This window comes from Sphaerodactylus townsendi, linkage group LG06 (genome assembly GCF_021028975.2).
Source record: "Sphaerodactylus townsendi isolate TG3544 linkage group LG06, MPM_Stown_v2.3, whole genome shotgun sequence".
NCBI lineage: Eukaryota > Metazoa > Chordata > Lepidosauria > Squamata > Sphaerodactylidae > Sphaerodactylus > Sphaerodactylus townsendi.
Genome location: NC_059430.1, coordinates 22848944 through 22862967, shown reverse-complemented (window position 1 = coordinate 22862967; position 14024 = coordinate 22848944). Strand labels below are relative to the sequence as shown.

At 44.1% G+C, this 14024-nt stretch overlaps 1 protein-coding gene across 1 annotated transcript in view; it reads right to left on the bottom strand.

Moving 5' to 3' along the window:
• Positions 1-14024, bottom strand: part of MICAL3 (microtubule associated monooxygenase, calponin and LIM domain containing 3) — a 220536-nt gene that overhangs the window by 105832 nt on the left and 100680 nt on the right. Inside the window, 6 exon segments of the mRNA XM_048502423.1 lie at positions 591-704; positions 2322-2378; positions 4623-4721; positions 9895-9981; positions 12374-12547; positions 13586-13648. Of these exon segments, the coding sequence (XP_048358380.1) occupies positions 591-704; positions 2322-2378; positions 4623-4721; positions 9895-9981; positions 12374-12547; positions 13586-13648 (594 nt within the window).

Genomic DNA, 14024 nt, shown 5'->3' with positions numbered 1-14024 from the left:
TGTGCACAAGAACCATTTTCTTTTTTGTAAATATTACAAGCCAGTTTGCTGGGTTAATTTACCTACTGTTGCAGATTGCTCAGGGATACTATTTAAACAAGACAATTTTTATAGATCATAGATGTCAAAAACCAGTTACATGCTGCAGACATTGTTCTCCTGGGACTAAATGTGCTATTGAGCCTGTCTAACAGAGAAGGGTGGCCTGAAAAATCTAATAAATAAATACATTTCCCTCTGGTTGGATGTACTTCGTAGATATTATCCTTCTTCCCAGACCCAGAAATATTATTCTTGATAACAGGCTTTTCAATATCAGAGGTCTCCACCCCAACCAAGCTACTCTCCTCGAAGAGCTACCCAGCTTAAGAAAAGGACAAAATATTGATTTGGATAACAGTAAATGTATTAGTAACAAGAAGTGGAAAAAGACTTTTTTTTCTTTGAGCGCTTGAAGCTATTAATGTGACAGTGTACTAAGCAGCCATCACACACTGCATCTGATGCCAACCAAGCTACGGTCCAAACGACCGCCTGTTTCCCATTCTCCAAGCAGACACAGAGCACCAGCAGACAGGGAGGCAAGTCACCTGGTGCCTGGTGGTTGGCCTTTGCTCCAGGAGGGCAGCCAGTTGGCTCGCCCGCTGCTCAATGGTAAGCGTGCGCGGTGGCACATGGCCATCTGAAAAGGACGGGTGAGGTCCCTGTGGGATAACGAACGAGGAGGAAAGTGAGCAAGAGGAACCAGCAGAAAATCAAACATTCACGGGCAAGCACACTGCTCTAGTAAGAGAAGCAAAGCCAAGGACAAGATCAACCGTACATAACTCCAGCATCTACGTATCAAAGGGCACAAGGACCTAAAGTTAAATAATCTTCCGGCTAAGGTTCACTTCCCCTGGCCAGATGCAGGATTTCACACATAATCCCAAACTGAGAGGAACCATGGAATTCTGCCACAGCCAGCAGCAGAGGGATTCTCTGCCAGAAGGGTAGGGAGACCCACAAATGAGGCTTCCAAACAAAAGCTTAAAGTTAGATGACCTGGAGCTGAAAGCAGTCGCAGAGGACGTGCTAATGAAATCAGGGTGGCACTTGCCTGTAGCTGGGGCTCATAGAGTGGTCTTCTGTGCAAGCACACATCTCTCCCTCCTGCCTCACGGTCAGCTCTCTGCAACCTTAGTTTCTTGAGGTCTTCACTGGCAGCATGGAGAGAATTGAATGCCCCTTCCTCCTGGTCATTTAATGGTTTTGGCAAGAAAGCACCAAAAGGAGGAGGGGAGCTCTCAATTATTTGGAAATCTTTTCTGCAGCTGGCCCGTGCATGTGCAGTCCCAATGTGTGCCTGCACAGAAGACCACTCGATGAACAACAGTTACAGGTAAGTGCAACTCTGTTTTGTACACTTTCATTTATGCAGTTGAGTTTTCTTGCACTGGCACTGTTGATCTCTTGCTCAGCCTGCAGGGGCAGTTTGGCTCCTTAACCGCACACAGTGGCCGATCCCTGCCCCACAGGAAGATCTTGCTGATTTCAAAGGGGCAGGTTTTCAAACACACTTAGGGTTGTAGCCTCACAAAGTTCTGCAACTCTACAGGAACAGAACAACAACTAGTATTGTACTTCCATAACTCCAAAGCCACGGCCTAGTTCAGGGGTCTGCAACCTGTTGGCCATGCTGGAAGGGGCTGATGGGAATTGTAGTCCATGAACATCTGGAGAGCCACAGGTTGCAGACCCCTGGTCTAGTTGATGAGCGATGCAACCCTGCCCTGGACAGCTGAGAAAGGCTGCCTGCTGCATCCCACGGCCGAGGGAGGCTGATCTGAAGAGCCACAGCATAAGTTGTGCGTGGAGGCTTCTTACCCCATTCACACTTTTAACCTGGTTGTCTCAAAAAACAGATGCAATGCTGAGCTGGTGAGCAAAGAGAAGGGAGCTCAAAATGGCTTGAAAGAGAAGCAGCAACAAAACTGTGCAGCACCCACCCAAAAGAGGCTGACATTCCTCTGCTCCAGTACAATACCTCCAATCAAAAACAATCCCTCCCCCCAAACTCACAGCAGCATGTGCAAGACTGTAAAAGTACACACATGGAAGAGTATTGAGAGCGGGCAAACGCCTATCAAAGCAGGTACGGTTTTAAGAATGCCATAAACACATAGGCAGGGGGAAAAACACATTACTGTGGTCAGAAACGTCTTCAGCAACTCTGGATTGTTAGTACCAGCACAAGAATATCCCCCTGCGCCCCCGGCCGCCTCTGTAACACTGCCCCAAGATGCTCCCTGCTCATGCTGTTTTTGCTCATGCTATTTTACCCGTTCCTGACTGGGACTCCGTTCTGCAGCTGGATCGGCATGAGGTTCCTTTTTTGTCTGCAGGCAAAATATCGACTTGAAGAACAAACGCCAGCTTCCCATATATAAAGTCACAGCACAGTTAAATCAGAGGGCTTCCCCATCAGAGAAAACGTTGCAACCGTTGTCCCGAACAGGCTTTGGAGTTTAGCAAAAGTCATGCAGATCCAGTACTGAATGCTATCAGTGCAGTTTTCATAAAGAGGGGTTAAATATACACTTATTGGATGTGAACTGTATTAGTGAACAGTGACAGACGAGTACATTTCCAGAGCGGAAAAAAGAGAAGCAAGGAGGAGGGGAAAGTCACAAGAAAAACAAAAAAATGTGCATTTAAAGTGTGTCTTCAAAAAAACCCTGTTCACTTTCAAAATGGCAAGAGTACTGCTTTTAGGTACAGGAAATACCAGCTCCATTTGAGAAGGGGAGATAAGGCTTCTGATAAAAGCTAAGTGTCGAAAACCAGTAATGATTATATGACTTTAGTATGGATTATCTGTGATTCTATGGAAAAAAGACCCCCCGGGGAGAATCGTGGGTTGTCCTGCATGTTCACACAGATAAGGCCTCGCTGAAATGTAGTTTCCTACAGGACAACAATCTGCTTGCACTTAAGGAACGAGGCCAACATGGAAAGAGAGACTGCTCTTTAAATTGAAACTTGAACTCTGAAAGATGGAATGCGCAGTCTGAATGTCCAAAAGGGCCTTCTGTTATTTTGGCACTGTGATTAGGAAGAATCCTACCACTCCACTCGCCAAAGACTGAAGCCTTCGTTCAGTCTAAGGAGCCTTCGTCCAAGTTCCAGAACTCTTCAGCCACCAGAAGCGTTTACTGGCAACATCGTATCATTATCCTGCAACAAATGAGTCCCTATTTTCTAGGATCCAAAATACTCGGGACCGGGCAAATGTGAACCATGCGACTTAAAATGTGCCCCCATTTGTGATCTCCGCAGACGTTGCGGGGAAATGAGGAGCATTCTCTCTTTAATCCTGGGACTCTGCTCTATGGAGGATTGCAAGGTAAGAAGCCAGCTGGAATACCCTGAATTTACAATGGATGGAACTGGAAGAAATCATTTGTCCCTAGTGGAGCGCCAGATTCAAACCCTGCTTAGACTGTCACTAGGAGGAGGCTTCTATGTTATCCTGGCGTCATGGGAGACAAGCTACAGCACTCCGGTAAAATGATAAAATCTGGGCTGTGAGAACAAGATATTCAGCTGCCACTCCTCCCCACAACAGTGGCATCTGGTGGGGAAATGTCATGGTGGAGAGGAGCCTGTAACATGGACTCCTCTTATGTGGTCTACAGTCTAGGGCTTCATGGCCTGCCTTGATGCAGAGGGGGGAAAATGGCACTACAGCAGCTTCTACATCATAAGGAACCCAGTCCCAGGAAGTGTTGGGCAAACTAATAGCTCTATTGAGAAAATGAGACAGATGATGCAGGACTCTCTCATAATCTCATGCTTAGAGACAGAATATACACAAAAGTGCAAACTTCACACACTTTCAAAATGGTAAAAACTGAGGGCGGGAAATGAGAGTAACGGCATGAACTGGTGTGAAATAACACCCCCACCCCCTCACCTCCAGTAATCCAACTAAGACTCAGGCAAGCTGGCTCTAGTGGTCGCTACAGGAACATCACTGCCGTTGAAAGGCTCACAGAACCATTAAAACACACCTCCAGTGTTGTGAAGTGGTTAGTGTTGAACTAGGACTTGACAGGCCCAGACACAAACCCTCCCTCTGCCACAGAAGGGCACTCAGTGACCTTCAGCTAGTCACTCTCGGCCTAACCTACCTCACCAAGAGATTGTTGTGAGGGTAAAATGGTAGAAAGGGGAATGCTCCTATAAGCTTTCAGGGCCCCACTGAGGACCAAAAGGGGCAACCAGTGTATAATTAAATAAAGTACCACACAACATGCCCCCAACTAAAACCAGAAATGCTCTCTTTCCAATCCAGAAACACCTTTCTGTTACTGCTGCTGATATTTTAAATGAATGACTGCAAAGTGATATCAACAGTAGCATTATTCAGACTTCAAGTTTGTTTCTGATGTAAAAACTACAGAGCAAAGGTAATGGGGATGGCAAGAGGTTTAATAGGAGGGTAATCCTTTAGAAAATCTGCATTTGGAGGTTTGCTGTTTGAGTGTCTTCTCTTATATCTGAATATGAGGAGCAGCCAGGTTTGGTGGAAGCAGGAAGAAGAGAAGGGAGAAGGGACAGAGCATGCAGAAAGAAATCACCTGCTGACTGGGGTACGATGGAGAGGAAGTGCAGGTAGAAGAAGAAGAGAGCATGATCACTTTTTTGGGGCAGATCCGAGAACGCTCCTTTCTCCTCATCTTTGTTTAAAAACAGGAGGGGGGAAAACAGAATAATGACCACGTAGGAAAAGAAACACAGTCATTGCCAAGGCCAGAAGCTACCCCTTACTAACATCCAATGAATTAGGTTAAACTGTTCCTGAGCTGAACTGCTGGCCAGAGCATCATAAACATGGAACACACCTCCCCTGTGCACATGGAACGATCGAGGAGAAATGTTCTAGACTCCCCAATAGAAAACTGGCCCGTGTGCAGGTTACATTTTCCCCTGGGCCATCTGCATTTTTACCACTTTTTCTAAAATGTTTCTATCACTTTTTCTAAAACGTTTCTGAACAAGGCATCAGGAATGCATCACTTTGGAGGAGGATGGCCTTACTTTTCTTTCTTAGGCCCCTTCCGCACACGCAAAATAATGCGTTTTCAAACCACTTTCACAACTGTTTGCAAGTGGATTTTGCTATTCCTCACAGCTTCACAGAGCACTGAAAGCAGTTTGAAAGTGCATTATTCTGCATGTGCGGAATGAGCCTTAGAGAACCAGCACAAATATGTAATGCTGCAGATCAGAGTGCTAGATACTTTCTCGTGTGGCATATAGCATCAGCGAAAGTCCCTGCACGGCTGTTAACTGAAGGGCCGTGTGTACAATTCGTTCTGTTTCAAATGGTTCATCTGGGATAAGCAAGGCTTCTTGGCATTCAGGGTCACATTAACAGGAAAAACAGAATAGTGAGATTTAGATTATCTGAAGATTATTGAGCCCTGCAACAGTGCAACATCAAATACATCAACGCACAGCAAAACAGAACTGCTAAATGCTGTTGCATGAGATGCTTAAAAAACTCTTGTGCAATTAGCTTAGTTCACTTACAGAAATATCCTGTAGCCTGCGAATAAAGAATACATGCCACAAGGTGCTAATGATCTACTTTCTATCTGCCAAACATTAGGTTCTGAACATTTCACATCATCATGAATTCAAAAAGAGAGAGTGGCTATGTATGTTATATTCAATTCTGTCAAACCAAGCTGCAGTCAATGTTCTTCAGTTTTGTATCTTTCCATTTGTTGCTCCTCTTGAACATGGCTGCCATCTTCTTCACATTTCTTTTGTTGTCTTTTGTATCTAACTAACCTTACTGAACACCCTGAACACCCTGGCTTAAAACAAAGTTTTAAAAAACTTCCATAGCTTTCTCAGAAGGTAAAGAAGATGTCTCTTTAGGGCTGGCAGAATCTATGGCTTACATCAGGGGTGCCCAACTTTGGTGCTTCAGATGTTCATGGACTACAATTCCCATAATCCCAATTGGCCATGCCAGCAGAGGCTGATGGGAATTGTAGTCCATGGATAGCTGAAGTGCCAGAGTTGGACACCTCTGGCTTACATTAAGGAATATTTTTCATCCTCCAATAAAATGCATTCTGAGCATGCAAAAACAGACAGTGAAGAACACACACGTCAATGGGTTTAAACCAAAGGGAGGTGGCACACAATGAAGCCAAGGTGGGCCGGCCACTTTTTATTCACTTGAAGGGCCATTTCAACACAAAAGAGTCTGGTTGGTATTACCAGCATCAAGAAAGACAGTTTGATGTTGGACATGTATTCCCCTCTAAGAGAAAGTCCAGGTCAACACACTTCTGGGATAAATGCATCTGTAGAACACATCTTAAGCTCCCCCCCCAACACCTTTTAAACATGCAATGTACAGTTCCACAAGTATATACCTGGCACATCAGACACATTCAAGTGCTATAAGTATGTAAGTATGCAAATGGAGAATGAGTTAAGAGAGATGAAGTCCACTAGAGCTACACAGAATACACATTCATTCACGACATTACAGGTAGGACGCTAACTCTATACCCCAACAATCCAAGGCCGATGGAAGTGGTGGGAATCAATATTTTTAATAATAGGAGCTAATCGACATGCTAAGAACTGAAACCTATTAAGAACAAGCCTAGCCAGCACAACCCTAAATCTGTGGTGCAAGGCCAGTACAATTTTGCCTTCAAAAACAAAACAAACAAAAATACAATTTTTTGTGAATTAACAAGATCCTATCAAGACTCACTTGGAGAGACAAAAAGAGTTCCTCATATAATATGGTAAAGACAAGGAACATAAACTGTACTGCCGCTGTCCAGCCAGAAGAAAAACCATGCAAGAAACACCATGACAGAAGTTGTAATTCCTTCAGTATTAAGACCACCAAGATCACTATTGTTAATTGATCTTAAAATAGGTAATATTCTTTTTTTCTCATTCCTGTGGCCTTCTCTCCTTTGCCATGCTGTGTTTCAGAGGCTGGAGCAATTATTACTAAAAATTATCCTGATTTGATGGTTGACTGCCCAGTGAAGTCACCCACAGACAAGGCTGCGTTTCACTGCCCACCCACCCACCCCCATATTTGATAACCTCACAGGCATGGGGGGGAGGGGAACCATTAGTAAACTAAAAGGACACCTGAAAGGATACTGACAAGCTGGAACATGGTAAATGGTCTGGAATCCCTGCCGTATGAGGAGAGTTTTAGGGAGCTGGGTATGTAAAAAGGAACAAAAAGAGGAGCTCAGCCTGCTCATATTCCTGAAAGGCAACCATTATAAGTTTGAACAGGAAAACGCTATCCTCTACTCCTCCTCCTCCTATTTTTTTTACAATGCCCTAGACTGGAAGATTACAGATGATGGGTTTATCTTCTAATCCTAATTTCTCACTACGAGAGGCTGCTATACATTTTTCAGGGATGCAACAAAGTTAAAAGATCTCCCAGTTCTAAATGGATTGGGAACACTTAGGACACTTTAGCCTGCAAAAGGGGCAGAGCCCATATATGTACTGTCACATCTTGACATCTTGAGATGTGGGATAAAACCAAGGTTCGGAGATACAGGCCACAAGGTGAGTACTTCCGCCTTCCATCCTAATTCTGCCATACAGAATAGATTCAGGAATATTGTACTGCAGGTCCAACACCAGAATAGTTGAAAGTTACTGATCTTTCCCAGAGCACACTGATGAGCTACTTGCACTGGGGGCAGTAGGGTGGGGGGAGATTTCCTAACCAATTATTCTGCTGTGATTCACTATGGGATTTGGTTATATCTGATCTTCCTTGATCAAGGTAACACCATAAAGTAAAACGTTATGACGGCTACCCTCAAGCAATTCAGCTTTGTCACCAGTGAATTACAACCTTGTTAATATTCAGATGGTTGCTTTATGACGGGAATATAAAAATCTAGGTAGAAGCGAAGTGCTGGGATTTGAATAGAAAACAAAAAAGCAAAACCACAAGAACCCCAGAACTATGTCCTTAGACCTGAAAGCATACATGCAGGTAGGATTAGCCACTTTGGGCCACTAAAAACAGGATCTAAATTATCTACATAAAACAGTTAAACTTGGGAGTAGGGCAGGCTTAATCCATGCATACAATAACCATGCCTTTGTCTTAGGTCGGGATAAATTCTGGTTTCTAAATAGTCTCCTCCAGTTAAGTAAGTTTGCTGTTTTTAACTTATATCAAATACATTCCAAAATATTCACTCTTTTATAAAAGGAGGGAAAGAGCTTAATCTCTTACTGTGGGAGATGTGGTTCTCTGAAGTTCCAAGGCTGCTTTGTAAATATATATAGTCTCAGAGATGCTAAAAAGCAGATGGCTCAAACCTCAAATCTTTCCCAATAGGAAAGCCGGCATATTGGCAAAAGCAATTTCTCCAGTACAGCTGAAGAAAGCATCAAAATCTACTGGCAGAACAGTAATCGTCTGCATCAGCACCAGGAACAGTGAACAGATTTCAGACTTCAAATGTTACTCCCTGTGTTGGAATGTAAATCACTGGCATGATTCAGTGACCTCTATGTATTGAGTATGAGCCGTCACGCAATCCTCATTTTCCCCTGAACTAATGCACATAACATGCCCTAAGAGCTATATTATATTTCAGTGAAATATTGTTAATGACCAGAAGGTCAGAATCCAATGTTTTATCATTTAAATGACCCCTTGGAAATTAGGATGTGCTTGACAACCTAACTACCTCCTCAATCCAACCCTGCACATAGAAAAAATTAGGTTGGGATTACATACTCATTGATAAGAAGAGTAGAAGAAAAGTTTGGCTTTATACCCCCCTTTCTCTCCTGTGAGGCGACTCAAAGAGGCTCACTAGCTCCTTTCCCTTCCTCTCCCCACAACAGAAACCTTGTGAGGTAGGTGGGGCTGAGGGAGTTCCAAAGAACTGTGCCTAGTCCAGGGTCACCCAGCAGGGAAACAAATCCAGTTCACTAGATAAGAGTCAACTGCACAAGTGGAAGAGTGGGGAATCAAACCCAGTTCTCCAGATTAGACTGTACCTGCTCTTAACCATTATACCATGCTGGCTCTCAAGGGAGGGGGAGCTTTGACTCTCAACAGCTTATGCCCCAGAAATTCTTGCTGGTCTCTAAACTGCTACTGGACCTAAATCTACACTTTCCACTGCAGACCAACATGGCTATTATCCTCTGAAACCGTACCTATTGATAAGAATTACTTTCTACTTTCCTATGTATAAGACATTGGTAAATCAGAGAGCCATTGTGGTGTAGTGGTTCAGAGCAGGTGCACTCTAATCTGGAGAACCAGGTTTGGTTCCCTGCTCTGCCACTTGAGCTGTGGAGGCTTATCTGGTGAACCAGATTAGCTTGTGCACTCCAACACATGCCAGCTGGGTGACCTTGGGCAAGTCACAGTTCTTTGGAGCTCTCTCATCCCCACCCACCTCACAGGATGTTTGTTGTGAGGGGGGAAGGGAAAGCCGATTGTAAGCCCCTTTGAGTTTCCTCACAGAGAGAAAAGGGGGATATAAATCCAAACTCTTCTTCTTCCTCTTCTTCTTCTGAGAGTGCTCCTGTTATTGGAACAGGTAATATGAATAAAGAGTACACCTGAAATCACAATTTATGCTCAAACACTCAATAACTGTTAGAAGTGAGGGAGGAGAGGAGGAAAAAGTGAAAGAGACAAGTTCCAGTTATTTGATGCAAATTACATTCACATAGTGAAACACACTCAGGTCTTCATCTCAAATATCTGCCAGAAGTACGGGAGATGGCTTGGAATGGAAAAGCAGCAGCCAATGGAGCTTAGATTAGAACGAGCATCACAGTCAGTCAACTTGGTTTTACCTGTTTCCACTGAGGCATGGGACGGCCCTGCTCTCTCTGGCGATAGGCTGGCTGGCTGAGAGCACGGTCTTGATAAGGCTGGACACACTGTGGCATGCAGGTCATGGGGGGTGGCAAGGTGGAGGCCACAGTGGGCATTTACATAAAAGGTAAAACAAAACTCACAGAAAAAGCCACAAGGAAAAGGGTACATGTTGGACAGAGGGATCAGCAGACAGACATTCAGGAGAAAAAAAAAGACGGAGTAAGGCAAAATTAGTTGGCAAATGAAATATAAAGTTGTACAAAAAGGGAGACAAATAAGGCGGGGAATGTGGAAATCCGAATGGCCCTCTCATTTGCTCTCATTGTTTTGCCCTGCTTTTACACTGGTTGGATTCAAGGTGCTACCATCTGCGTTAATAACAGAAAAATACAAAAACACTCCAGCTAATTGTAGGCTTCGTCCTTTCTCTGACAAGTTGTCTGAACCGCTGGCCTACGTATTATTTCACTGTACATTTTATATTCAGACATGCCTGGATTTATGGATGATAAAAAACTGCTTTCTGAGCAGAAAACTAAAAAAAAAAATCAGTGTACAAGTAGCTAAGTTTCTGTCCTCTGCTATGAAAATACAGGCTGACATAACGTCTCGTGTGTTATTTACTCTAAAAACCTCCAGTGCTTTTGATTGTCTGGGGTACTAGGTTTATCTCCTTATCATTCATTTTAAGCAATTAATTAACATTGTTCTGTTTCCTTATGGCTTGTGGTCTGTAATAAAGATGGATAAATGGACAGCTCTTGATCTCTAGACCGGTTATTTATGTTAATTGATCAAGGTTCAAATCAGGAAGAGTTTAATTACTGGAGGACTTGAACTCTTTCAAAGACTGCCCGAGATGGCTCTGGCACCCGACTCTTGCTCTTAGCACAGACTGTTGGCTTCAGAAGGCCTCTCTCTATGGCTACGCTGTGGAGATCTTTGCATCCATTTTTCTGAAACACCAGAGATGGCCACAGAAAGGATAAAGAGTGAATGCGCTAGGAGTCTGTGCTAAGAAACTTGTCTTTGATAGCTTCTTGGTCATTTCTTGCTTTAATGATCAATGTCTGTTGGATTATGAGGGAGGAAAGAAAAGGTCTCACAGGTTGTCCCTGGAATTTTCAGGTCCAGGTTCTTCATTAGTAAATGTTCAAAAAGACATTTCTCTTCCTGTGGTCCTGAACAACCACAGATAATTAACAGCAGACCAATGACCTGACTTTGTGTTAAGATAGCTTTGTATGTTCACAGGACAAGTTTCCCCTCCTGGCCAGTTTAGAATTTGTGCATTCACTTGGAAAAAATGTGGTTTCCTTGCTTGATCCACATGAATGTATTTTTAGCACAGGCACTCCTTGCCTGAAAGGCATCGTGTTGTCCACAACTCTGCCTTTCTTCTTTCAAAATGGGTTCTGCATAACAGTGACCCAAAATAGATCATTTCTGCCATGCTTAGGCATGTGCAATTTCACAGAATTCCTGCTTAATGAGACGAATGCTGTGGCTATCAGCTCCCCCAAGCATAACATCTGGTTGTGCGTGGAGCAATTCACAGGGCATATGATAGGGGGAAAGTCTTCCCCAGATGTCCAACAGATGTCAAGATACCACGGGTACAGATGACTTGCTTGAAGGATACACAGAAGTCACGTAGGTACAACCCCAGGATGGGGGAGACAAACATGGTATTGTGGAGGCGATGAGGGATGCTGCCAATGTTACAAAGCAGGGGTTTGCACGAACTGGGGAGTCAGTGAGACCTTCCCAGCTCTGAGGCACGATTTCTAAGCCTTGGGGGCATAGAAAGAATAACATGCAAGATGCTTTTTGTATTTTTGGTGCTGAGCTTTGATTAGAAGTCCGCAAGCACTGAAAAAAATGCCAGAGGAAGGAATTTTCCTTTTAATCTCAAGTCAGAAGCTCACTCTATGATAGGCATATATATGTCAAGATACCACGGGTCAAGATACCACGGGTCATATATATATATGCCGAGTGGTCTGGATAACCATGTGCTGGTTAACAGAGCTTTTACTGTACTTCAGTTCCCAACTTTTATATATATGGTTATCCAGACCACTCGGTTAACTAGCATTGCCTAGGACCCCATCCACTTGGCGCTGCTGTCCTCCCAGTTTCCCCAAGCTGGGGTAAAGACAGGCACGTGAGTGACCAGGGATGGTGACACTGAGAGGTCAGCATGGCCAAGAGGCCAGCATTGAAGAGAGCTCTAGTTCCAGGGCACGGCTGCCACTCGGTCGACACTGATGTCCACTTGCCACCTGGTAAAAGCTTTGCTAACTAGCTTATCTTAATTATTTTCCAATCCTCGTTCCCCACGAGTAGTCCCAAACAAACCTTTTAATGCATCACCTTTACTTTTTCTCAACTGGCAGACTCTGGCTGGTTAGGCTACTGATAGAAGGCACTTGATTTGCAAAGTCCCCATACCTGTCTCCGGATGCCTGTGGACTGCACGGGTGCATTCTCCTCAAATTTTGCCAGCAGCTGCGTTGCCATGGACTTCACTTTATTCTGGTTCCCGATAGCAGCATCAATTTTTCTCTCCGTCAGGGCGCTCACCAGGGTAGGCCTCTCTTCTCTGTAGCTTCGGGAGCTGTCCTCCTGTCAAATTAGTATAAACTGACCATTAATGGCATCCTTTATGGGTCCTCTCCAAAGGCTTTCCATAAAGCTCTGATCGTATGTGAGTTTCAGGCTTTTTGTCAATTTCTCTTCCTTGCAACGCTTATCTTTCTATATACTCAAAAACTGCAGGAATAATTCAGCAGGTTTTATAGTTGGATACCCAAATCCACCTATCTGATCTAAATGGGCTGCAAGTCTTCCCTAGGGTTCAATACAAGAGGGTTAGCTTGCAGGGATGGGATCTGGAAGACCCATGTTTGAATGCCCTCTTGCCATGGAAGATTGCTGGTTGACTTTGGGCCCATCACATACAACCTGCCCTTCCTCACAGGATTGCTGTGAGGATAAAGTAAAGGAGAAGAGAATGATATGAACAGCTTTGGGTCCTCTCAGGGGAGAAAGGTGGGGCCTAAAGGAACTAAACAAATGAGTCAATAATAACCTCTCATTCCTGAAGTCTGCAAATTTAGAGACATATGACTCTTTCCCGAAGTGCTGCATATTTCCATACATTCTTGAAAGATCAAGTACATATGAAGAGGTTATAACTGAAAACATGTCCTGCGATATGCCAAATAACGACCATAAATCAGAGAAGCTCGTATTCAAAGACAGCTAAGCCCCTCTGAAAGTTCTATTGGATGATCTGGCTCCCCAAAAATGTAACGCCTCGTTCTCACAGGTCAGTAGGTAAAGCTTTTCCAATTTGTAGAAAGAGATGCAGCCTTGATGAACCTCAGCAAACTCGATTGCTGCCTGGATGGGAAGCCCCTTAGGAATTCCATGAGTGCCATAATGGGAAAAGGCTGGATACTTATGAACAAAAAACAAACGGACGATCTTCCACCCACACAGAAAGCTAGTGCACCAACAAAAGGACTAGGAAAGAACCCTTATCCTTGAAGGGCCAACCAAGGTGTAACCGCTGCAACATGAATTCCCCATGAATACAAAATTCATTTGAGACTGTGCCACTACAGGAAGAGAACAGAACAGGAGAATCGAAATACTCACATCTTCTGACTGACTTGTTTTCCGTCTCTTTCCTGAACCATCCAGGTCTTTCTCCTTTTTATCCTAGGCAAAGAAAAGAGGGGAAAAAATTAGTGCTAATTTCTCAGGCAGTTTCTTGGGAGGTTTTTGGCACAGCAGCAGCATCTTGGCCATTCTGCACCACAGTTTCTCTGGGTCGCAACCAGGCCCTGCCGTCTCCTCTTCCACCTAACAAGAACGGCAAACTCTCTCAGCCCAAAGTGCATTCTGTCAATCTTACTTGTACTGTGACAAAAATGAATCAGGCGTCACCTTGACCTTTCCGTGTCAATATGTAGGATCTCATTTTCCATTTGAAGAATACAAGTGTTAAGCACCCCAGCACCTTGAGTGCTTCTGTTTCATCCCACTACCCATGCAACATGCCTACAATGCCAACTGCTATCCCACTAAAGGCACA